Genomic DNA, 27,799 nt, shown 5'->3' with positions numbered 1-27,799 from the left:
TGTTCGTCTCATATTAGGTTTCAATATAAATGTTTAGCAAGTTCCTAGTGTTTCTATTTTCTCACCCTTTTTATAAACATTCCTTTGCTTTTATTCATATTGATATATTCACATCGTGGCTAATCAGGGACGCTATAACCTTGTAATCTCTGAAAATAGTGAAATCGTGACGATTCCTTATCAAATTTCGTTGCCGTTTATATACTGTACATGTAGTAAAAAAGGGCCTCGCCATACGCCGAAAATTTACTAAGCGATCCTTTTTTAATTTGTCTGTGAAATATCAAATATTTCGTAATTAGGTTTTCCCTCTCTCTCTCTCTTTCCTTCTCTCTTCTCTCTTTCTGTACTAATATCTCTGTATCGCTTTGCTTTCATTTTATATTCATATCAATCTATTCAGAAGAATCATTGAAGTTCATCAATTGTCGACGCTCCCACCATGAAGCTATTATTCTCATGTTCCATGTAAACATGTGACTCCTGAAAATTGGGTTGTGACATTCCTCTCAATTCATATTTGATATTCATCCAACTCACAGAAGTACAGCCTAGCCATGCGTGGAAAGTAACCCACTGCGTAATCCATAGACGTGTAATGGCATTGATCATGTACATACGCCATCTTGTCTCACAGCATAGATAATTATAGTTCAACATAATTATCGATCTCCGAAGCTTGGACATAGTTTTTTGATGTTGCTTTAAGACGATCATTTTCCTTTTCAAACGATGGTCATGTAAGGTGATGCCATAATATGTCAATGAAGATAAGGTAAGTCGACCATACAATGTTACATCCAAAAGTTGATATCACGGAAATACCTGATATTGTCGTGTTTCGGATCTTTATTTCCGTTCGGAGCATACAATAATTGTCGGAATAAAGAAACTTTTGAATAAGTTATAGAGTGAAGCGTTTATTTGTATATGAAGCATCAATTATTCCAAGTTAATGATCAGCAACAGTTCTCAATTGAGTTGAAATTCATGAAGATATAATTGGAGATTCAGACAGTGGCGTAACTGCGGGGGCATAGGGGGGGGGGGGGCACGTGCCCCCCCCCCCTCCATCGGCTGGCAAAAAACGGGGAAAAGGTAAAGAAGACGAAGAAAGAGAAAGGGAGGGAAACGTAGTGGAAAAGAAGAAATTATTGTTCATTATAATGTTATATTATATATGTTATGTTATATTACATAAAAACAAATAACTAAATGAAACATAATTGCTCAGGGCCTAGGTCTTCATTGTTCCTGTTGCTTGCATTGTCTGTTTAACGAGATATATGTCAAACCTCCCGTTTTCAAGTCAATATACACCAATTAGATTTCTTCGCACTTCGAATTATTATTTTTTATGTAATGACATATGCTTCTTTTCATGACTACTTAAAGTGATTGCCCCATTTTAAGGTCTTAATATAAAACATTTCCTGCCCGTGCTTATATTCGCATTAGTGGATTGGTGATATATATGTGTGCTCTTCATGAATTCCTAAAATCAGTCCTTAAAATGTCCCTTTTCTGATCTGAAAATCAGAAATTTTCAGCTTGCGCTTCGCGCTCGCATCATTTGGTTAGTGAAATACGCATGGTCTTCGTGAATTCCTACAGATGAGCCCTAGAATGCCCCTCTCTTTGTCTAAATTTCCTAAATTCTCAGCTCGCTCTTCGCGCTCGCATTATTTGATCAGTGAGATGCGTATGATAATCATGATTACAATGACTACAAATGTGCTTCATGTGTTTAGATGTAATTCTAATAAAAATCAGCAAGCGCTTGGCACTCGCATTAGATGAATATGGTGAGATATGTATACTCTTAATTGATTCCTAAAATATAGTCCTCAAAATATCCCTGTTTGGGGTTAATATATACAAAAATTTCAGCTCGCGCTTCGCGCTCGCATTGTTTGTTTAGCGAGATAGGTACGTATCATGATTACAACCATTTTCTTATAATGTCCCTTTTTAGGTATGATTATAAAAGAAATCAGATGCGATCAGTGAAATACATATCCGTATACATATCCATTAATGTCACTGTCCTTAAAATGTCTCTATTAGGGCAGTATATCTGGCATATGAGCGCGCTTCGCGCGCTCACTAAGTGTCTAAAATTTTGGCTGGTGACCCCCCTCCCCCCCCCCCCAATGCCGTGACCCACGGTACGCCACTGGATTCAGATAAAACAGGGGGCGATGAATATGATAATTTTGAAGTATAAAACTTTAGTTCTGTAGTTAGTTCAACTAATATTGTCTATTTATAAATTCTTGATGTAATTCAGTCTATCTGTATTGGATTTTTTTTTTATTAATCAACAAGTTTCATTCATATGATTAGTTTCGGGGTGTAACATTTTAAGGTTTGAGTAATCTAAACTCCCTCTGATTGGTCTACAGGTCACTGTCTATCAAACATTTCTGGTATAAGGAGAGTGGTAATGGTCAGTGCGACTCTGCGAGTAACCGGAGTTGATAGTTTATCGAAGTTAGCTGAGATTTTTAAGAGTTGATGTTTAAATGGTTAGTGTTTAGGAGTTAAATTGTAATAAAGAATTTTCGTATCTTATATTCTTCACTGGGGAGTTGATAAACAAGTAAAGATGAATAATTGAATTGATAACAAGAAGTTGTAATTCATCACTTTATTAACATTCAAATCGTTCAAACAAAGGAATAAAATATATACAAACATAGAAGAAAGGAACGCCCAGGACTTATCTGAGTAACAGAACAAGCAGGGCATACATAAATAACATAGATTATATTAACATAATAGCATATACAATACATTACTATAATTACCCCGAATCAAAATATTAAAACAAGCATAAAGTACAGTAGGCCTATGTAGAAGAAAAACGAGAACTAAAGCAGTTGAGAAAAGAGAGGTGGAAATAAAAGGAGGGAGAGATGGTACATACAAAGGTAAAATAAAAATAGAAGTGAGAGAAGGAATGAGAAAAAGGGAAGAGTAAAAGAGAGAGAGAGGAGAGAGAGAGAGAGAGAGAGAGAGAGATTCTTTAATATACACTTTTACTATCAATTCTCATGTTAGTTTCATTGATATTTGTCAATAAGTTTACTAACCCATGTAGGATTATGAAATCATTGAAATCTTGGGTTAGTTCATCTGTTCATTGCATTCATGCCTTACTTTGGCGCAAATCAAAATTTACATCACTGCAAAGAATTCCTCCTGATCATCGAAGCGTTAACGAATACCCCGTACTTATGGTATAAAATTATTTGGGAGAGGCTACGCTTTCCAGTCATATATAATGATTATGCGTTTGTGACATATTATTTTCTTACAATGGGGATTTGTGAGGTGTCAATTTTGTTTTACTCACACGGTAGTGTAACATTGGTAATCAAGTAGGAACAATGCATAAACAAAATATGTTTGAAAGAATAACTGTAGGTAAGTAATTCGTTAAACATGTATCTAAATAAGCAATCATGAATATAAAATACAAATTAGAACAACATCTAAACTAATGCCCCTAGCATGTTAAGATTTGGGTATCACTTGCATCTTGAATGAATACAAAAATAATCAATTACATCAATACGGAAAAGTACAGAAAAAATATAATTTAAAATATTTGAGAGCAATAAATTCTTCATATTCTTCTTGAATGATAAATTGTTGTTACAAATTCGTATATACGAAAGTAGTGAATTTCAAATGTTAGGTCCTGCATGCCATATATATATATATATATATATATGAATGTCTCTATTGAATGAATGAATGAATCTTTGTTTCGTTTCAATTCCGATATCAAACAACAACAGTAAATCAGTGCGATACAAGCAAATAGCAAAGAACAAAAGTAAATAATTACAGGATAATATACAGGATAATATACATAATACATGCTGAAACATTAGTAACACCCATGAGAATAGGTGGGAATCAAACGTGGTGACCTACTAAGAAGCTTAGCTTGTGGGCCATAGGTCACCAAATTCTATAAGACCTAAACTATAAGAATCTGAAATTCGAAAAGAAGAAAGAAAAGAGGAAAAAATAAACAAAATAGGAAGAGCTCTATTTTTGCATAGATAATTGTGGGAAGAATACAATTTATAAAGTTAGACGAGATATAACAAGCAGGTATTCGTTTACTGATCTAAGTATTTCTTCAGTAATTCGGTCTTTAACTTGTTTCTAAAAACACTAAGGCTAACTGATTGCTTCAATGAAGAAGGAAGGGAGTTCCACAATTTTGGCCCTGTATAAACAAATGTATTAAGCCGAAAAATAGTTTTGACCAATGGCAAGTGGTGAAAAGAAACTTGTCTTGTATAGTAAGAATGGATTTGGTCATTTCTAACACATAATGAACAAAGGGCAAGTGGAAGTTCTCTTTTATTTAATTGATACATAATGCAACCGAGGTTGATATATATGTCATGTAAATTAAGGAACTTATTTTCATAAAACAAAATATTAGTGTGAGATCGTGAACTAACTCCACATACTAGTCTAATTACCCTTTTCTGGACTTTTAATAACCCATCTTAATGAACTTTAGCAGCGTTACCCCAGGCAAGGATGCAATAATTCAAGTAAGGCAAAATGAGAGTTGAGTACAACATGCATAATTTTTTTTTTTGGGGGGGGGGAATATACTCTTCAATGAATTAATGACTCCTGAATTTCTGTAAAAACCATCCCAAAATAATAAAGATTATGTGAATATCAATATGTTCAATGTTTAAAGTTTAAAGAATAATGGATCAGTAAGTTCAAAATATCCAGATCCAGTACAAAGCCATATGCCTCTTTTTTGCAATCTTAAAATGCAGTCAGTATTTACTATATTGTTCGCCCATGTACAGCGCGTCCCCCCCAAAAAAAAAAAAATGCCCCTCTGATATACGGCTGAATTAATTCAAAAATTGAAAATTGTTCACAATTAAATGCATGGTAATAGGAAGCTCATCTCATAACTTCCTTAAAAAATTCATTGGTCTCGCTTCAACGGTTTTGAATACACAGTCTATTTTGTAACAATGGTGCTTTTCAGCCAATTCCAAGTTTGCATACATGCAGCACTGCTACCACTGCTGGTTCTGCACTGCCTAGCATATCAACCCCCTTTGATCATTCAGAATCTGATCAGGGAATTCCCTGAGCTGACCAGGTAATCTCCATGATCTAACCAGGCTCATCAAATCACAACCTTGCGCATGTTCAGAAGGGCAACAACAGTACCTGACAATTCATTTCAAGTTTGATAATGGGAGATGCACAATGATGGAGACAACAGGTCATGTCTCTTCCATGCATGCCTTATTTTCAACAATATTACATTCTTGATTTCATTCCGATTTTATTTCCAAGTAAGTAGGCTCAGGTTAATTCATTTACCCTTTTGTATGAAAAAGGTTCAATTTTCACAAGTTATGTTCGTTTTTCGCAAAGTGTGATACACTTTTGGTTTGCCTTTCATTGTTCAGTTTATTGTTCTTATCCATCATTCATATTTTCTTTCAGGTTAGTGCAGGGATCCCCTATTAATCATTAAAAAATATATAATTTCATTTCTTTTGGTTTTGGTTTTTTTCCCCTTCTGCTTAAAGGGGTGACATGTTAAAGACAATGCAGAAATACAGCAGTGTTTCAAATTTGGAATGGCCTGACATGCACCACTGTGGTGGTGTATTCAAAACCGCTGAAGCAAGACCAATGAAATTTTTGATAGAAGTTAGATTATGCAATAATCTTTCTACTCCCGTACATTTGATTGAGACCCTATATCAGAGGGATAGTTTGGGGGGCGTGCTATATATGCTCTATTTGATACTGCTTTATTGAACATATTCCGTTAACTTGTAGCAGATTCATATAGAACTTTATATCATGTTTGAACTGAAATGAAATAAAGAATTGAATTGAATATCGTCATTTTGTGGAAAATGGAACAAAACTCAAATTAATGTGATAAGAAGAGACACACTTACAAACTCAACTATTGTTTATAAATCTTTCATACATTTTGTTCGCTTGGATAACTGCAATAAGATTTGATTGAACATTCTGAGTATTATCGAGCTAATTGTTAATTTCATAAAAATACTAGTTTTTCATGAATGACGAAATTATTTCGTAGCTAACTGAGTAGGCATATAGTTCTTCCTCCAAATTATGGCTTCTCCACATTGCGACGTTGATTGTGGTATGGCACTGATCATAAGAGAATGATACGTTTTGAAAGCTCTTCTGAGAGAATGATACTTTATCCAGAGCTAGTATGTTCCAAACTATTAGTCTGTTAATGTAAGGTTTTGTGCAAACAAGCTTACCATTAACTATAAGAAATGCAATTACATTATATTCCGTAACTCCACAAGGCGTATTGATCTTAATCATTTAGTGGTGAAGCTTAACAACCAAATAATTCCCAGAGTTGAAAATACTAGGTTTCTTGGCGTTATCATTGATAGTAACTTAACATGGATACATCACATAAATGAAATTGAGAACAAAGTTGCCAAAAATATCGGAATAATATATCGCCTAAGTTTTTACTTGCATAAAACTGTATTGCGTACATTATATTGCTTTTTAATCTTTCCATATTTTTATTACTGTAATTTGGTATGGGCGAACACATACCAAACCCATTTTAAGAAATTATGTTCCCTTCAAAATAAAATTGTGCGTATTATTTCTCCAGACGACAATATACCACTAGCAAATACTAAAAATTTGTTTCAATCCCTAAAATTGTTGAAATTAGACGACATCAATAAACTTCAACAATGTCATTTTCTCTACAGGTGTTTAAATCATCATTTAATCATTATTTTGATACCCGCTCAAATAATCAAATATTCATTCCCAAACATAAAAAAAAAAAATTTTCCAACACAATATTCGTTATACTGGCCCCAAAATATGGAACAAAATTCCGGATTACATAAAACAATCTCTGTCGTCAACTAGCTTTAAGTATAAAATGAAAAAACTACTCCTGACATTTTATATATGAATATTTTCCACCTTACGTTTCCTTTTGACTTTAAGTTAACATGAACCATGGACGATTGTTGTTGCGGCATTTATATTTTGCCCCCACTGATACATTTGTTGAGCATTCTATTTTATACAGTAATTCATGCCCGCCTCTCCGCTCACGTCTCCCTCTCTCGTTCCCTTTCCTTCTCTTCTTTCCTCTGCCCTTTCCTTTGTATTGTTTTTTTGTATTATATTTATGTCTATAATAGGCGTATCCCGCCACAAACCTCGGCTTTTAGGATATACGCCTTCTTCTTTAAACCAAACATGTACATGTTTATATTCCTCATAACATTTTGATTTTTGTATGAATTAATGTTTATGAAAATTGTTTTGAAATGGAAGAAAATAAATGTTTATTTGAATTGAATTGAATTGTTATTACCGCTGGTTCCAAGTTTCAGGGACAGGGGAACCAAAATGGGCCTTCTCCCCCCCCCCCCCCCCTCCCAAGGAAAGCAATAATTCCCAATTGCACAAGGGGGCGCCCCTGTAGCCATTCTACATGCATAGAAGGGTTCCATAGAAGAAAAAAAATTCAATTTGTTCTCCATTTTTATTGTAATGTTTGTCTGATTTTATTCTTATTCTGTTTAAATTATATCATTTTCAGTCTGGATTACACCTTCAAGTTGTGCTGAATCGGGAACTACGCCAATCTACGGCGAATGTCTGATGAACGTAACAGCCTAAAGAGAGAGCTTACCAAATCAGGTAAATTTTTATTTGTTTCTCTCATGTCATCCTACAATGAGATAAATCTTTTTGATAAATCATGCCATTTCATTTATTTAAAACGATTTGATATTTCAACATTAAGAAATAAGTCTCATAATAAGGGCATTTGCTAACGTAAATCGAGAAACTGTGATCGTTTATTGCCCTCTCTCCCCTCCCTCCCATTTATCTTACTTTCGTACTCATTTTACTATCCCTTTCTCTCTCTCTCTCTTCTTCTTCTTCTTCTTCTTCTTCTTCTACTACTACTCCCCTTTTCCCTTCCCATTTGTGTTGTTGTTCTTCTTCTCCTTTCTTTTAACTTCTTACTCATCGTTATTCTGTCATTACGTTTCATTTTATTCTTCCTTTCCTTCTCTCTTTTCTTTTGTTAAGGGAGAAATATACTGATTATGAATATGGTATTATTCAGTGCCGGAACTACGGTGGGGGGAATGGGGGGCATATGCCCCCCTAATCGGCTCCCCCCCCCCCCTCCAAAAAAAAAACGGGGAAAAGGAGAAAAAGAGGGAAAAATGAAGAGAAAATTTAGTGAGAAAGAAGAATTATTGTTCATTATAATGGTATATTATATTATGATTATGTTATGCTATATTAAATAAGAAACATTTTTTCACAACTTTATGAAGCATAATTTGCTCAGGGCCAGTAGTGTACCGTGACCCGGAGGATACAAAGCATTGGGGGGGGGGGGCACTGCATTGTCTGTGAACAATGCTGTGCCCCCCCCCAATGCTTTGTCTCCTCCGGGTCACGGTCCGCCACTGCTCAGGGCCTATGTTTTTATTGTTCCTGGTGCTCGGATTGTCGGTTTCTTGGCGTTATCATTGACAGTAACTTAACATGGATACATCACATAAATGAAATTGAGAACAAAGTTGCCAAAAATATCGGAATAATATATCGCCTAAGTTTTTACTTGCATAAAACTGTATTGCGTACATTATATTGCTCTTTAATCTTTCCATATTTTTATTACTGTAATTTGGTATGGGCGAACACATACCAAACCCATTTTAAGAAATTATGTTCCCTTCAAAATAAAATTGTGCGTATTATTTCTCCAGACGACAATATACCATTAGCAAATACTAAAAATTTGTTTCATTCCCTAAAATTGTTGAAATCAGACGACATCAATAAACTTCAACAATGTCATTTTCTCTACAGGTGTTTAAATCATCATTTAATCATTATTTTGATACCCGCTCAAATAATCAAATATTCATTCCCAAACATAAAAAAAAAAAATTTTCCAACACAATATTCGTTATACTGGCCCCAAAATATGGAACAAAATTCCGGATTACATAAAACAATCTCTGTCGTCAACTAGCTTTAAGTATAAAATGAAAAAACTACTCCTGACATTTTATATATGAATATTTTCCACCTTACGTTTCCTTTTGACTTTAAGTTAACATGAACCATGGACGATTGTTGTTGCGGCATTTATATTTTGCCCCCACTGATACATTTGTTGAGCATTCTATTTTATACAGTAATTCATGCCCGCCTCTCCGCTCACGTCTCCCTCTCTCGTTCCCTTTCCTTCTCTTCTTTCCTCTGCCCTTTCCTTTGTATTGTTTTTTTGTATTATATTTATGTCTATAATAGGCGTATCCCGCCACAAACCTCGGCTTTTAGGATATACGCCTTCTTCTTTAAACCAAACATGTACATGTTTATATTCCTCATAACATTTTGATTTTTGTATGAATTAATGTTTATGAAAATTGTTTTGAAATGGAAGAAAATAAATGTTTATTTGAATTGAATTGAATTGTTATTACCGCTGGTTCCAAGTTTCAGGGACAGGGGAACCAAAATGGGCCTTCTCCCCCCCCCCCTCCCAAGGAAAGCAATAATTCCCAATTGCATAAGGGGGCGCCCCTGTAGCCATTCTACATGCATAGAAGGGTTCCATAGAAAAAAAAATGTTTTCAATTTGTTCTCCATTTTTATTGTAATGTTTGTCTGATTTTATTCTTTTTCTGTTTAAATTATATCATTTTCAGTCTGGATTACACCTTCAAGTTGTGCTGAATCGGGAACTACGCCAATCTACGGCGAATGTCTGATGAACGTAACAGCCTAAAGAGAGAGCTTACCAAATCAGGTAAATTTTCATTTGTTTCTCTCATGTCACCCTACAATGAGATAAATCTTTTTGATAAATCATGCCATTTCATTTATTTAAAACGATTTGATATTTCAACATTAAGAAATAGGTCTCATAATAAGGGCATTTGCTAACGTAAATCGATAAACTGTGATCGTTTATTGCCCTCTCTCCCCTCCCTCCCATTTATCTTACTTTCGTACTCATTTTACTATCCCTTTCTCTCTCTCTCTCTCTCTTCTTCTTCTTCTTCTTCTTCTACTACTACTCCCCTTTTCCCTTCCCATTTGTGTTGTTGTTCTTCTTCTCCTTTCTTTTAACTTCTTACTCCTCGTTATTCTGTCATCACGTTTCATTTTATTATTCCTTTCCTTCTCTCTTTTCTTTTGTTAAGGGAGAAATATACTGATTATGAATATGGTATTATTAAGTGGCGTAACTACGGTGGGGGGAATGGGGGGCACATGCCCCCCTAATCGGCTGCCCCCCCCCCCTCCAAAAAAAAACGGGGAAAAGGAGAAAAGGAGGGAGAAATGGTCTGTTCTTCATGAATTCCTAAAATCAGTCATTAAAATGTCCCTTTTTGTGATCTGAATATCAAATTTTTTTCAGCTCGCGCTTCGCGCTCGCATCATTTGGTTAGTGAAAATTATTTCGTATCTAACTGAGTAGACATATGGTTCCTCTTCCAAGTGGTGGCTTCTCCAGATTTTGCGTCGTTTATGGCGTTATGCCACTGATAATGAGAGAATTATACGTTTTGAAAGCTCTTCTAAGAGTATGATAATTTATCCAGAGATAGTATCTTCGAAACTTTTAGTCTGTTAATGGAAGGTTAATGTTAATAACGCTGGTTCCTATTTGCAGGGACAGGGGAACCAAAAACGGCCTTAACCCTCCCCCATCCCTAGGAAAGCAATAATTCCCCATTGCATAAGGGGGCGCCCCTGTAGTGTTTGGTTTTCAGATAAGTATTTTTTATTCCTTTATCATGTTTATTCATCTTGGTGATCGTCTCTGGGAAGAATACGAATCTTATCTCATTAGATCAAAAGGTGTTATGCATGGCTCTTGGGAACGGGGGTGCTGGGGGTACTCAATATTTGCGTTACACGGTTATTCTCCATTGGCAGCACCCCCTTGAAATCTGAAAGTTGTGCGAAAATGGAGAAGTATAATTAAAATGATCTCCACTTGGTAGTGAAACCCTTTTGATTTTTGCCTACGAATTTTCTCGCGACCAAAATTATCTTCTTCTTTTTTCGGTAAATCCTTTTCAGGGCTTCCTTGTGAAATTTACCGCGACCAATATGACCTTCATTTTGTAATGAAACTCCCTTTTGTATTACTTGCCAAATCAAAATCAATACCCCTGTGATAAATCCTTCACAGGGCCCTGGTTTCAAGTTCAAGTTTTTATTTTCATTTCCACCAATAACATTAGAAATAAATACAAATCAGACATACATCATTATATATAATAAACAAATACAAAATAAATATGGTTACAATAATTACAAATCAACTACAAATTCAAAAACAGTTAGCAAAATCTTGTATGGAAATGAAGGAATACACTAAAAAGCATTGCTTTTAGAGCGTGGTTCCCCTAACTTAACATATCAAACAATAAAAAATTGGGGAGTCATTTGCATGCGTAGGCATAAGGAAATATAATAAGTTAAACTATACACAACAAAAAAAGTAAGTCCCCCCTTGAACAAACATCAATAATTTCCGAACCAATGCGAGTTTTTGATATATTTTTACATGAGCGTGTAGGTAATTTTATAATCCTGGAAAATCCTAGGTACGCCACTGGAAGGGGGCGCTACAGAACCACCAGCGCCCCAGTTTTCCAGAGTTAAATGCCCCTTATTATCGTCCAAATAAGATAATAATAGTGATAGTAAATAATAATAATAGTGATATCTTATTGAGCGCACACACCATCCAGAGACGCTCATGGCGCTAGCGCAGCAACAGTTCCTTTGGATACAAAATTTTATACACGTACATTACAAACAGCTACTTAGATAAAAATAGAAATCTTAAATCACTACAAGATATTGCCATGTACCGATTTTACAACCATTTTCAGTTTCTACTTTGTTTATAAAATTCCAAATATTTCATGAGTTTATTCTCTCACTCTCTGTCTCTCTTTCTTTTTTTCTCCACCCTCTGCTCCTGTTTTTGTCAAATGTCTGTTTTCTGCAAGTTCCTTCTGTCTCTTTTCTTTCTTTTTATAAACATTCGTATGCTTTGATTCAATTACTTACTATTTTATCTATGCCTCTCTTATTATGATACTGTTATGTAAATGACTTGTCATAATTGTTATGTTATGCTATGTACACTGTCACAGGGGACCATGGGAGACCAACAAACTGTTGAATGGGCTTTCCTGCTTTTTAAACAAATGAATACATAAAATAGAAATAAATGTTGATATTGATATATTTACAAGAAGCACCGAAGCACGTCCCACGATCATTGATGCTCCCATCATGGCTAATGTCAGCACCACTCAGGGACGCTCCAGTCATGTGACCTCTAAAAAGAGTTAAATCGTGACGTAAGTTCCTTGCCGATTATATACGGTGTAAAAAGGACCTCGTCATTATGAGGCGCCGAATGTACCAATATTATATAGAACAATTATTTGTTATATAATCATTATTTATTAAATAATAACTATTATTTATATATAATTTACATTTTATTTGTAAATAACTACTATTATATAAAATATCATTTCTAATTATTTATATATAATTCCAAGTAATACTTCATTATTTGTAAATAATAATAGTTCGACATTCCATTATTTATAAATAACGATTATTTGTTTTTCATTATTTACAAATAATGATTATTTGTTTTTCATTATTTATAAATAATGATTATTTGTTTTTCATTATTTACAAATAATGATTATTTGTTTTTCATTATTTATAAATAATGATTATTTGTTTTTCATTATTTATAAATAATGATTATTTGTTTTTCATTATTTACAAATAATGATTATTTGTTTTTCATTATTTATAAATAATGATTATTTGTTTTTCATTATTTATAAATAATTTGTTGAGTTTTCCATTATTTATAAATAATGATTATTTGTTAAATAATGAAAACGTCTACTTCATTATTTATAAATAATTTTTTCGAGTGCACCATTATTCTCATTATTTATAAATAATCATTATTTAATGTTCGAGTTTTCCATTATTTATAAATAAAGATTATTTGTTAAATAATGAAATATCTACTTCATTATTTATAAATAATAATTTTGTTTCAATATCCCATTATTTATAAATAATCATTATTTATAAACAATTTTTACAGTTTGCCATTATATACAAATAATCATTATTTATATACAAATAACCATTATTTACTAAATAATGCCATTATTTATTAAATAATGCCATTATTTATTAAATAATGGAAAACTCGCTATAACATGCAAATGTGGGACCGCCCATGATATGAATATTCATGATGCGATTTCCTTTTTCGTGATTTTTCTTCACAAATTTTTGTCCATTTCCTCTTCATAATGACATTTCTTGAAGCAATTTTCTAGGGATATGGTCTGATTGTAATATTCTTCATTTTCTATATAACTTCGTCTTCGTAGAAATATCAAAAAGTGTAATTTTATACGATTTTTCCTACAGTTCACAATCCCCATAGGCGCGCGTGTACGGTAGGGACAACCGGTGAATCGACGGAGTGCTCTTCATCGAAATACTACGTTGGTTGGTCCCCGGAAGTGGCGGGCGGAATTTAGCCCGAATCCTCGATGGAAGTCGATCAAGTGCATATGAGCTGAGAGAGTGAAATATCAGTGTACTTGTACAGGCCCTTCTACTTTTTATAAATATTTCTTGTTGCTTTTTTTGTTAAGTTAATTTTTCCTGGTGTAGAAATAAGTTTCAGTTCTAATAATGCACTTCAAATACATTTTGGAGTGTCTGTTTGGGGCGATTTCACCCTGGCCCCAAAATGCTCGCAACGACAATACGGGGGCATGATGACCCCTAATTTTTAAAAACTTATTTTTCTATTGAAAATTATATGATCACAAAATTCACCAAAAGTGTGCACGAAAGCCTTCGTATTTCACTTTTAAAACTCCAAAAAGTGCCCAAATGACAAGCTTGGTCGCTTCGCTGTGTCGCTTTCAACTTGAGAACGTTTACGCGTCTGCTTCCCCCCCCCCCCCCCCCTCCTCCGAAAGAAATTCTGTATACGGCCATGCTCTAAAGAGCCTGGCACATTGATTTATGTATACTTCATTTTCATTATTTTTATCTCATTATCATCATGGCCTTACGCAGAATTTTTTCCGGGGGGGGGGTGGGGGGAGCAGGACGCGCGTAAACTTTCTCATAAAAATCTTGAGAAAGCGAAGCGACCAAGCTTGTCATTTGAGCTTGGTCGCGTCGCTGTCTCGCTTTCAAGATTTTTTTGAGAAACTTTATGCGCGTCCTAGCTGCCCCCCCCCCGGTAAAAATTCTGTGTAAGGCCATGATGATAATGTGATAAAAATAATGAAAATGAAAAGTACATATAAATCATTATAAACCTCTCTTTAAGAATGTCGAATAATCCGTTCCTCTGATTGGTCAAAACTGAGGTCATGTAAACGACCATGCCTTCAAAACAACAAACTAAGGTGGTAACCAAGGGCAACGGGCATAGTTAACAAGATTTCTGCCCGTTGCCCCCTGACCCGCCCCTTAACGACGGGCATAGCAAAATTTGGCTGAGATCCCCATTTGATTGCATGCAAAATGTTGCTTTCTGTGGTGATTGCGGATACCATAAATATCCGCGCGATTTGATCGAAAGTTTTAGACAATTCGCACATTTACGCGCTTATTGCGCAAGTGCGCGCAACGGATATGACATATCGATGGAACGATGCCGATCTTTGACTTTTGCTTGTTAATTCATGTTAAAATATATGGCATTTATTGAAAAGAAACTTATTAAGGACATAACGGATGTATCAATCATCAAGTCTTGTCGCAGACCGCTCAAATTCATGCTCGCAGTCGCAAAAGGTGAGTCGGGTGAAAAGATTAAAGTTAGACGGTCACTGCACTTTCTAAGGTTAACATAACGTTACTCGTTACTTAGCCTTAGGTATGACAAACGACAACGTTATGACGGGTAGATCTAATGTTAATTGCCGTTAGTTAGCTTAGAAGTTATTAGATCTAACGTTAGATCTAACGTTAGGACGTAGGTTTAGTCGACTAGATCTAACGTTAGAGTACACTCTAATAGGGATTTATTTCTGAACGTTAGATCTAGCCTAGACCCTATTCAGAATCAGAACCTAATTAGTAATTTGGTTCCTAAAAATATCTAGATCTAGGCCTTGTGGGGCCTATCGGTATGAACTGCTCGGGAACTGCTTATGATATTCGACTTTGAGACCTAACTTCAGGATCAGGGCTAAGTAAGGGCCTAGACCTAAGTCCTAACGTTAGCTTGGGGCCAGGGCCAGGGCTTTAGATCTAGACTTAGACTAGCCCCTAACGTTAGATCTAATGTTTAATAATTCGGTTCATAAAATATATATGGACTGCTTTTATATTCGAGACATGGTTGTTTCTTTCGGCTCGCGGGTACCGCATCGGCCAGACCATGCCCTCGGGCAAAGCCCTCGTGCATAGTCGCGTTGCGGTCCCCTTGAGCCTCTAGAAACAACCATGCCTCTCAAAGCAGTCCATATATCTATAATGTGCCATATGCTCTTTTGAGCATGGCTGTTCACAGAATTTCTTTCGGGGGGTGGGGGCAGACGCGTGTAAACGTTCTCAAGTTGAAAGCGAGACAGCGAAGCGACAAAGCTTGTCATTTGGGCTTGGTCCCGTGGCTGTCTCGCTTTCAAGATTTTTTTGAGAAAGTTTACGCGCGTCATGCTCCGGCCCCGGCCCCCCTGGAAAAAATTCTGCGTAAGGCCATGTTGATAATGAGATAAAAATAATGAAAATGAAAGTATACATAAATCAATGTGCCAGGCTCTTTAGAGCATGGCCGTATACAGAATTTCTTTCGGAGGAGGGGGGGGGGGAGCAGACGCGTAAACGTTCTCAAGTTGAAAGCGACACAGCGAAGCGACCTAGCTTGTCATTTGGGCACTTTTCGGAGTTTTAAAAGTGAAATACGAAGGCTTTCGTGCACACTTTTGGTGAATTTTGTGATAATTTTCAATAGAAAAATAAGTTTTTAAAAATTTAGGGGTCATCATGCCCCCGTATTGTCGTTGCGAGCATTTTGGGGCCAGGGTGAAATCGCCCCAAACGCCTCAAACAGACACTCCAAAATGTATTTGAAGTGCATTATTAGAACTGAAACTTATCTCTACACCAGGAAAAATTAACTTAACAAAAAAAGCAACAAGAAATATTTATAAAAAGTAGAAGGGCCTGTACAAGTACACTGATATTTCACTCTCTCAGCTCATATGCACTTGATCGACTTCCATCGAGGATTCGGGCTAAATTCCGCCCGCCACTTCCGGGGACCAACCAACGTAGTATTTCGATGAAGAGCACTCCGTCGATTCACCGGTTGTCCCTACCGTACACGCGCGCCTATGGGGATTGTGAACTGTAGGAAAAATCGTATAAAATTACACTTTTTGATATTTCTACGAAGACGAAGTTATATAGAAAATGAAGAATATTACAATCAGACCATATCCCTAGAAAATTGCTTCAAGAAATGTCATTATGAAGAGGAAATGGACAAAAATTTGTGAAGAAAAATCACGAAAAAGGAAATCGCATCATGAATATTCATATCATGGGCGGTCCCACATTTGCATGTTATAGCGAGTTTTCCATTATTTAATAAATAATGGCATTATTTAATAAATAATGGCATTATTTAATAAATAATGGCATTATTTAATAAATAATGGTTTTTTGTATATAAATAATGATTATTTGTATATAATGGCAAACTGTAAAAATTGTTTATAAATAATGATTATTTATAAATAATGGGATATTGAAACAAAATTATTATTTATAAATAATGAAGTAGATATTTCATTATTTAACAAATAATCTTTATTTATAAATAATGGAAAACTCGAACATTAAATAATGATTATTTATAAATAATGAGAATAATGGTGCACTCGAAAAAATTATTTATAAATAATGAAGTAGACGTTTTCATTATTTAACAAATAATCATTATTTATAAATAATGGAAAACTCAACAAATTATTTATAAATAATGAAAAACAAATAATCATTATTTATAAATAATGAAAAACAAATAATCATTATTTGTAAATAATGAAAAACAAATAATCATTATTTATAAATAATGAAAAACAAATAATCATTATTTATAAATAATGAAAAACAAATAATCATTATTTATAAATAATGAAAAACAAATAATCATTATTTATAAATAATGAAAAACAAATAATCATTATTTATAAATAATGAAAAACAAATAATCATTATTTATAAATAATGGAATGTCGAACTATTATTATTTACAAATAATGAAGTATTACTTGGAATTATATATAAATAATTAGAAATGATATTTTATATAAAAGTAGTTATTTACAAATAAAATGTAAATTATATATAAATAATAGTTATTATTTAATAAATAATGATTATATAACAAATAATTGTTCTATATAATAATGGTACATTCGGCGCCTCATACGTCATACACTAGAAATATACTTACCGTTCCTACTTTGTTTGCGAAATTGGTCCTCTCTCCCTATCTTTCCTTCTCTCTTCTTCTCTCTTTCACTGCTACTGTCTATTTCTCTCTTACCTTATCGCTTTGCTTTAATCAATGAAGTTCATCACTTGTCGACGCTCCCACCAGAAAGCTATTATTATCATGTTCTATGTAAACATTTGACTACTGAAAACTGAGTTGTGACATTCCTCTCAATTCATATTCAATATTCATCCGACTCATAGTAGTACAGCCTAGCCATGTGTGAAAATTACCCCCGAAAATAAGGGAATTACCACTGCGTATTCCATAGACGTGTAACGACATTGATCATCTACATACGCCATCTTGTCTCGCAGCATAGATAATTATTATTCAACACATCGGTCTCTGAAGTTTATACAAAGTTTTAAAGTAGCATCAAAACGATAAATTCTTTTCAAGAGATCATCATAGACGGTGACGTCATAATACATCAGAGAGGATCAATAAAAACAAGGTGAGTTATAAAGGTCGATAGACCCAACAACACTAGCGTACCTACGGGGGACCTTTTTTTTTTTTTTTTTTTTGCTTGTCAATTTTTTTCCTGGTACGAAAAGCTTATTTTTATTTTTTTAAGACCATTTTTTTTTTTTTGGTTGTCACATTTTTTGGCGGCCAATTTTGCCCCCCCCCCTGTGGAAAATCCTAGGTACGCCACTGCCCTACAACGTCATTCTGTCAGATGATATCGAGGAAATAAGCAGTATTTTTTCTAAGAGTTCAAAGCGATCAGTTTATCGTGGATTTTTGTTTCTCCCCTACAGAAATTCAAACGTACTGCATGCTAATAACTAGCTATTAAGCGACTAGCTGGTGGCTTGCTTAAATAGCGATGTTAAGCCAGCAAACGATACATGCTCGATAAAAGCTCGATTTTTGTCAGCATGCATATCACAAGCTTATCAAGCTATCCGCTACACTGTAAAAAATGAAGTGCTAATTTAGCACTTACGGTGCTTGTATGGTGACTGCACTATGAGTGCTAATTTTCTAGTTTAAATTTAAACTATAAATCAGCACTAGTAGTGCAGTCACTATACAAGCACTGTAAGTGCTAAGTGAGCACTTCATTTTTTACAGTGTAACAAGCTGCAAGCTAGCGACTAGCGAGCGACTAGCATGCGGCTAGCTTAAAATTTGCATGAGGGCTAGGTCCATTCCATGTATTATAATTTGTACTGTTTTTTATATAAATATCTATGTTTGCATCTGATACATATTACTTCATATTATGTTTGAATTGAAATGAAATCAAGAATGAATGTGTGTGTGTCAAATTAATCAGTCCCCAAATTCATGTGATAAGACACTCTATTCTCTATAAAATGTTAATACAGTGTTTTCGTCTTGCACCCACAATAATATTTGATTGAACATCCTGAGTATTATCGAACTGATTGGTAAAATCATAAAAAACAAACATTTGCTTTTATAATTAATTAAATGATTTCTGACCAAACTGAGGATGACTACTATCTCCTCCAAGTAGTGGCTTCTCCGGATTGCAACGTTAATGGCGGTATGACAATGATCATGAGAGAATAATACTTTATGAAATGCTCTTCTGAGAGAACGATATTGGCCGGAGTTCCTATTAATAGTTTGCTTGAAACATTAACAGAGTAAAAGTAAAGATTTTTCCATGGAATAGAGGGAAACGCTCGAGTATTTTGTTTCCTTTGTCGATCTTGGTGATCTCTAGGAAGAATACGGCTTTTAACTCATTAGGTAGTTACGAGGAGTGGTATAATTCCAAACCATTTGATTTGTAAGTAATGTCTGCCGATGCATTTTTCTTAGTTGAAAGGGATATGACTAAGGTTTTGACTTCTTCTTTTAGATCATCTGTTCCCTTCCTGTTCAGTGCGTAAAAAAGTTTACACTTAGGAAAATCCTTTAAAAAATAATATATTTGTAATAATATCCCGAAGCATTTCCACATTTATACAGTTTTAACTTCTTCTAACTCATTAGGTAGTTACGAGGAGTGGTATAATTCCAAACCATTTGATTTGTAAGTAATGTCTGCCGATGCATTTTTCTTAGTTGAAAGGGATATGACTAAGGTTTTGACTTCTTCTTTTAGATCATCTGTTCCCTTCCTGTTCAGTGCGTAAAAAAGTTTACACTTAGGAAAATCCTTTAAAAAATAATATATTTGTAATAATATCCCGAAGCATTTCCACATTTATACAGTTTTAACTTCTTCTTGCTCATCTCTTCCCTTCCTCTATACAATGCTTGGGAAAAGTGTGGAAAAACAAGTATTAAAATAAAATATGAATATAAACTCATACACTAAAAATGATAGCTTCGTAAAAATTGCTTGAAATTTCTCAAATAAACTTTTGTTTGGATTTAGATATGTCCTCAGATCAAGTTGGCACAAAAAGGGTAATGTCTATGCTTACCTCGGGTTAAATATTAATTTGGGTGGCATAATTGTTACAAAATGTTCAGAAGTATCTTTTTATTCAATTGACTGAACATGCAAAAAAAAATATATGAGAAAACAAACATGTCAGAGTGTTTTCGCCGTTTTTCATTGACATAGAGAAAATGAGCATTTCTGCTTAAAAACTATTTCTATGAGCTTTACCAAAATGGACAGTGCTCACTCAAGCGAAGCATTCTGTCAAAATTGTTCCTATAATTCGAAAGATGAGACTCAAACCCAAGAAAATATGTAACAGATTATCCCGAAGTTGTTTATTTTTTAATTTCCAGGACTTATTCAAAGTGTAAACCTTTTTGTTGATACACACTGTATAAGCGAGAGAATATAGTATCCGTTAAAAAACGGAGCTACCAAACTTCAGTTCATGAAAACAATGTTCTTGGAGGGGGTATGAAACATTCCACATCGAGGCTGACGTAACGCCACATTTTAATGTTGTAATGCCTACTCGAATGGGTAAAGAATATGATTGTATATAAACCAAGAAAACTTCAAAGAGCACAGTATAAAAAAACTCTATCAACATACATAGATTTAAAAAGTAACTAAGTTTTTGAATTTTATAATTTGACAATATTTTGTGAAAACTGGTAGGCCTATATATAAATGCAGTTGATGCGTGTGCAACATTTCTCCCAGTAACAAAATAAGCAAAGATGATATTACATATTAAATCTAAAGCCAATCCTATTTTCTCATCTTTGTGGGGGAAAAAAAACTTGGGTAAATAACTTACGATTCATTTGGTAAATTAATAACAGCCAGACTATGAGGAGATTCATAATTCCGAAGCCATGCATAGATGGGTTCCATAGAAATAGCAAAAAAAAATCCTAACTTTATATGGCAATTTTCATTTTAATAATTGTCTGACATTATTCTTTCTATTCTTCAATTCATATCATTTCCAGCCTGGAGTACACCATCAACTTTCTGCTGCATCAGCAACCACGCCATCTTCGGCAAATATTTGATGAATAAGGTATCTTGGAGAGCTTACAACAACAGATAATATGTCAAATTGTGAAAAGCAAAGGTTGACTCATTTTATCACAACAATCAGATTACTTTGTGATTCATGTCATCGTCAATTTGAAAAAAAATATTAAGATTAAGAAACACAATTGGATAGTAGGATATATTCCAACGTAAGGAGAGAATTCGTTTCTCTGACTTATTTTTTTTTTAAGTCGGTAGAAATAATGTTGCTCCATCTCTGTCTATTTTTTCGCTATCTTTCTCTCTAATCTCTTTTTATTCTAACTCTCATTGTCATTGATTCTTCTGCTTCCTTATTTTTTTTCTTCCTTTGACCGCTATATATATAACTATCTATCTTTCGTCCCTTTCCTTTGATTTTTTTTTCAGATCAGATCACTACTTCAATCACCATGGCAGCTAATTTCTCCACAGACCAACAATGTGAAGGAAAGGAGTGTCAATCAATCACAGATGTGACGTACTACGTGGAGGAGAAGAAGAGACTATGTGATGACTGCGCCTCTAAAGAAGAATGCATCGCAAGACTTAAAAGAGGCGTTCCAAATATTTATTGTGAAGAACATGATGAAAAGGTAAAATTATATTGTAGAACTCATGGTATACCATTGTGTTATTCATGCGCTATGATCAAACATCAACAGCCTTGTGAGCAACAAGATATTAATGATGCAATAAAAGAAAGTGGGGCGAGGCTAACAGTTCTAAAAGAAAGAGCGAGGGACAAAGTGAAAGAAGGTCGTCTTTATGAAGATGAAATTGACCAATGCACGAAAGACACAGACACACATCTACAAGCTTTGGAAGATGAAGTTAATTCGATAATCAAGGCGGCGATCAACGCAGATAAAGTCAAGGAGACGACGGAGGCTGACAAAATCAACCAAGAATTTGATGATCAGAATCAAGTACTTCAAGAAGAGATTCTGAAGATCAATGAGAAGATTCGAAAGAACAATGAAGAGAGAGAGAAACAACTTGAATTAATCCATACAAATGCACAGATTAGACAAAGACATATTGACAGTAAGAAGATTGGTCTTCATAGAGACATTGATAACATTGTTAAAGAGAAGGATGGGAAGATAAGAGAGTTGATGAAATCATTGCAGGATGACACAAAAACAATAGAGAATGCAATACAGACCATAGATACAGTACTAGAAGACGATAAAAACATTGTTAAAGACGGTCATAGTGTGAACATGTCAGTGATTGATAAACTAAAGAAACCACTTTATAAGAATGATGTGAAACAAATCACTGATAGAATATCAGGTGTGAGGTTTGTGAAGAGTGTTGGGAGAGAGAAGTATGATGGTAGGATTGGTGGGTATGATGGCGAGTGGATGCTTAGTGATACAATCAGTGTCAAAGATAAATTCACATCCCCAATTATTTTGGGTTGCATAGATGAATGTAATGTGATCATCACCGACTTACATTGCCATACATACATGTTAGATATGAACACTAAACACATCCAGAGAGTGATAACGGGTACTGGTACATCATGTGTTATCTCCTGTGCATTACTGAATGATGACAAGATAGTATGCGGTACAGGCCGTGTAAGTCGTTATGGGATATTTTCTACTGGATCCATCAGTGTGTATGACAAACAATGGATGCACATTAATGACGTCACAATACCAAGAAACAAATCTCACGATATCTCGTCATCTTCTGGTCGCTTAACTCGTCTTTTCTCCTGGTTAAGTTTTGAAGGGGTTACGCTCACAACGAACGATATATCATTGGTGAATGTAACTGTTGACCGTGATGGGATGATCATCGCTGCTGGGTGGTATCAGTCTAAGATATACGTCATCAACCCAGCTGATAGTAAGATCGTGAATACCATCACATGTAAAGAGAATGTAGCTTTGCGAGGTGTGCTATCATCAGGTCACATCATCGCTCTACCTTACCCTCTTGATAAGAGAGTACTAATCATAGACAGACAGGGTGGTCAAAGGGAAATCCCCCACAGTGACGTCATCTTGAATGTGTGTGTTGATCCTATAACAGACGACCTCTACGTCGTGACATCAGATGATGAGTACAAGACGTGTGCGATTGATCAGGTGATGAGTGGGAATGAAGTGAAGAAGAGAAGAGTGACGTCATTCCCTCTATCAACTAGACTGACTGATCAATGGACTGTGGAGCTTAGGCAATATTACCTTTTATCATCTCGTGTAATGATCTCATCATCAGGCAAGATAATTGCTTTTGATGGAGACAGTATTCTTGTCTTCGAAAAGCGACTCACATTCTAAACGATGATATGTCGGGATCATTCACTATGATGAATATGAGACACACTGACCAGAACAATACCATCTTTGGACAATTTAAATATCTGTAGCAGTGAGGCCTAATAAGACTTAATAACTCTGATCCATTTTACACATCACGGTTAACAATAGGCATTGCTTTAAAAAACATAAATAAACCCCATAACTCCCGCATCCAAGAACATGTATCATGCATATGGAAATAGGTTTCTATATCATTGGTTGAAAATATTATTGGCGAGGTCATATTGCATAAAATATGACGAGCCGTCATCATCATCATCAAGCCTACACGCCACGATGGATTTCCTTTAGAAAGTATTGCTTTGCAAAATGTATAATACATCTTGTAATACTTATTTTCACAACTTATATTACGACTAATACTACAGTTTTGTTATATAATACCTTTGTATATTTTGACATTCTGATACCGTTGTGAATGCAGAAATAAAAGGAAATCAAAATAAATAAAGTCATAGTGGCATAATGCCATATTTTATATTTCCATATTTTCTGGTATTTGAAAGATAGATAACCAAACACACTTCCGATTTGAAGGTGCAGACATTGATCAGATTCTACTGAGTGCAGTGGCTGAACAACTTAATTCAAGAATGTACAAGAATCCATAGATTTATCGTAAAATTGAACAAAGAGATATAAATCAATACAGATTGGAATCATTTTTTCTCAATTGGACTGGTAATCCTCACTTAGCGAATGAAATATGCATTCTTTTTATGGACAAGGTTTAAATTACTTCCATAAAAATATGCCATGAGCCTGTCAGACTTCTAATTTAAACATTGGTGTCACATTTCTGTTTCAATCTCATCTGTTTCACTTGCCATCCTAATAGCAATTAGATTTCTATCAGCGAACAAACTAAGAGCAAAACACTAACAAGACTGATTGGAATACGATTCAATGTAGATTTATTAATTTTGGCCTTTTAAGTGCAAACATAAGGGACCCCGTCGTATAAAAAATATTAACTTTTAGCCCAAATATTGGCCAAGAGCGTTTTTCTTAAATATATTTTCCTTTCAGCATCATTCTTTTATCAAATAAACTAAGAAATATAATACAAGGTTTAATGAATTCAACGGTGTATATAAAGTAAATAACGTATAAGATTAAGGGAACTTGGCGCGCCAAGTCGACTGCTAATTGCAAATACAGATATGTAACATAAATATGCACAATACTTATTAAAGGGGGACACATGGATATTTCACATGCTTATGTTATGTTGCATGGTTGACTGGCATGAAGAGAGATAGAGAGAGAGATAGAGAGAGAGAGAGAGAGCGCGGGGGCTAATAGGAAGATAAATGTAAGATGATTGGACAGAAAGAAAGGAGGGAGAAGATGATGAGTAGAATCTGTTTCAACAATATACATCGATCCCTTAATATACTGTATAGTCATTTCTATGTGCAGTAGGTCAATTGAGTTTGCTAAAAACGTTACTGAGAGGGTTAAAAGTTGTGCAATGTTTTTTTCAATAGAATGTTTATTCGAGAAAAAAATTCTATATTTTGACATAATTCATATACTGAGAAACCAGTGAACTAACACTTGATAAAGTTATGATAAAATCATTGTATTTACACGAAATATATTCAGCCATTTTTTAAACAACCTTTATGAAAGGCAGACCCACTATGTACAGTATAACTGAAAATGGTGAATTTTAAAATAACAGTTTGCTTTTGAATATTTGTTTTCAATCAGACCATTAACAATAATGATCAATATCAGAATCATGTAAAATAAATGTTTATTCATCTTGGCCTTATTTACATACAGAATTGTAAGCCTTGCGTAAGAAATATTTTGTTTTGAAATGTAATACTGTAAATAGTTCAGGTTTTTTTTATAGTTATGAAACTATCATTATGTAATAAGAATTCGTCTTTGATTGATGTTGATGGTTCCATAGCAAAATCAAACTGCAAATTGGTTCAATCTTTTATGCACAATATAAACATATATTTGGGAAATTATGTGTATTTCTCTTATACATGAGACTTAAGTGATTTTTGTTTGAACATAAGGTTTATATATTATACCTTATTCTTTATATTCATGATACCATACTGCTCAATATGGTGACAATGATGATGATGATGATGATGATGATGATGATAATGATAATGATGATGATGACGATGGTGATGGTGATGGTGATGATGATGATGATGGTGATGATGAAGATGATGATAATGATGATGATGATCGTGATGATGATAATGATGATGATGACGATGGTGATGGTGATGATGATGGTGATGATGAAGATGATGATGATGATGATGATGATGATAACGATGGAGATAATATTGATAATAATGGTGACGGCCAAGAATACAGTGATTAGTATAAGAATTTTAATCTGTTATTTAAAGATAAAAGATAACTGTATAAATAATGTTGTTATCGATTGCATTTTATAAACTTGTCGTGGCCGAGTGGTCTAAGGCGCCTGGCTATACATTGAAAGTCCGGGGTTCGATCCCAGGCCGCGTTACCTATGCCCGTGAGCAAGGCATGTAATCTAAAATTCTCTTTTATCCTGCTTTCAAATAGATGGAAATGCTTTGTGCATTATTGGTAACTAGGTGTGCACTTGTTTAAAAAAAAATAGGTGAACGGTAAAGAACAATATGCGCGTAGAAATTTTGAATTAGTTCATTCTTAATTATGTTAATAATATTAATGCTATTTTTTGTCGGTGAGATTATTATTCTTCTTCAATGGTTTTAGTTTGTACGTGTCCAGTGATATGATATGATGAAAACCATGTTACATAACCTCATACTCTTTCAATTTGGTAGAAATCATAATGCTTGTTTTTTTACAGTGAGTTTAATTGAAAACAGTTCATTCAATAATAACTTTGCAACTTTGACACTCTTTCGTCTTCAGCGTAGTGCAGAGATCACTTGGTAAAAAACTTGTTTAAAAAATTGTTTTAAAATCATCATATCGTATCTCCTTATCAACTATGAGAAAGAATTATCAATATAATTGTGGTTAAAATATATCAAATGATTATATAATGTGTTAATGGTATGTCCAACGTATCATTTAAAGCCCTTAATGTGTATGATAAGCGCATGAGGTAAGTAATATTATTCCTTAATGCGATATATTCTCTAATAAAATTAAGTACAGTAGTGCTAAAAAAAATAGTGAACCCACCAGAAAATGAACATATATTTGAAATTGTTCAAATTCTGCCATCTTTTAAAACATTTTATTGTGCGGTCAGGTGACAAAATATAACATTCAAGATTGTTTGGTTAACAATCCAGGTGAAGTGGGATTCACTCACTTTGAAGCAGCACTGTATATTTAATCGTCATGAATCGTAAATTAAAAAAAATCATTTCAGTTTATTGATGAGGCGGGGTTTTTTAGTAGCTGGCCATTTGAGACACAAACTATGAAAAATATTTTTCCCGCCAAACATTTAATGATATATTTCTCAGTTATTTCTAGCCTTTCGGAGAACCTACATGGCCTTAAGAGAATTTTAACTTTAATAACTTCTTTTATTTTTTTTAATCTCACTTTGATTCGTTTGCGCGTAATCTATCGCCTTTGTGAATGGTTGGCTTTGAATTGAATCACAGTCTTTTGCCATTTTTGTCAATGTGTATTTTGAGCAAGCTGATTTCGAACAATAATTGGGAGAAATTGTTCACAGTCTTTGAGCAAGAGAAACGTATTGGGAAATCCAATTTGGTCACCATTTCACACAAAAATATGCGATCAATCGTAAGTGGCAATGGCAAATCAAGATCATGGTTGAATGTACATAATTGTTCAGAATAATAAGAATGAACTGATCCAAATCAATATTTACAATGAGCATATTGATCGTAAATGTGTGTGTTACGAGGCCCTGATCGTAGTTGTACATTGGACTCTGTTGTTAAATCACTTCTTTATGGCTGAATGCAGACACACATTAATTCTCGTTTGCTTTGTTCCATGATATCTGTAAACTTGTGAATATTTGTAAATAATAACATCGGCTTCACATTAACATTGTGTCTGAGGTATATGTAATATAGTATATGTACATAAAAGCAATCAATTTTACGAGCAACATTTACTGCAATGTGATGTGAATGAAGACACTATTATTGGCTATTAATGAGAGTGGTGAGCTGAGCGAGCGGGTTGAGTGCACTGTTTTATGGTCATTCCATGGATAGCTCTATGATCATTCATATCACATTTTATACAGAGGGAAAGAGAGAGAGAGAGGGAATGAAGAAGAGAAAGATGATTGATTTGAGAGAGATACACAGTGTTTGTGTGAGTGTG

General features: G+C 34.3%; 1 protein-coding gene across 2 annotated transcripts; it reads left to right on the top strand.

Moving 5' to 3' along the window:
* The first annotated feature begins 587 nt into the window (after nucleotides 1–587).
* LOC135154484 (uncharacterized) lies at nucleotides 588–27,515 on the top strand. 2 transcript variants are annotated; one of them, XM_064100674.1, is made up of 5 exons: nucleotides 588–775; nucleotides 9,795–9,895; nucleotides 18,098–18,152; nucleotides 21,068–21,138; nucleotides 21,525–27,515. In XM_064100674.1, the coding sequence occupies exon 5, from the start codon at nucleotides 21,548–21,550 to the stop codon at nucleotides 23,435–23,437; it is 1,890 nt and encodes a 629-aa protein (XP_063956744.1). In that variant the 5' UTR covers nucleotides 588–775; nucleotides 9,795–9,895; nucleotides 18,098–18,152; nucleotides 21,068–21,138; nucleotides 21,525–21,547; the 3' UTR covers nucleotides 23,438–27,515. The 2 variants fall into 2 exon arrangements, with proteins under 2 accessions (XP_063956744.1, XP_063956743.1); XM_064100673.1 differs by lacking the exons at nucleotides 588–775; nucleotides 9,795–9,895; nucleotides 18,098–18,152 and having other exon boundaries at nucleotides 21,060–21,138.
* The last annotated feature ends 284 nt before the right edge of the window (nucleotides 27,516–27,799 follow it).

This window comes from Lytechinus pictus, chromosome 6 (assembly GCF_037042905.1).
Source record: "Lytechinus pictus isolate F3 Inbred chromosome 6, Lp3.0, whole genome shotgun sequence".
Taxonomy (NCBI): domain Eukaryota; kingdom Metazoa; phylum Echinodermata; class Echinoidea; order Temnopleuroida; family Toxopneustidae; genus Lytechinus; species Lytechinus pictus.
The sequence above is the reverse complement of the archived record's forward strand: the minus strand, read 5'-3'. Positions and strand labels throughout refer to the sequence as shown.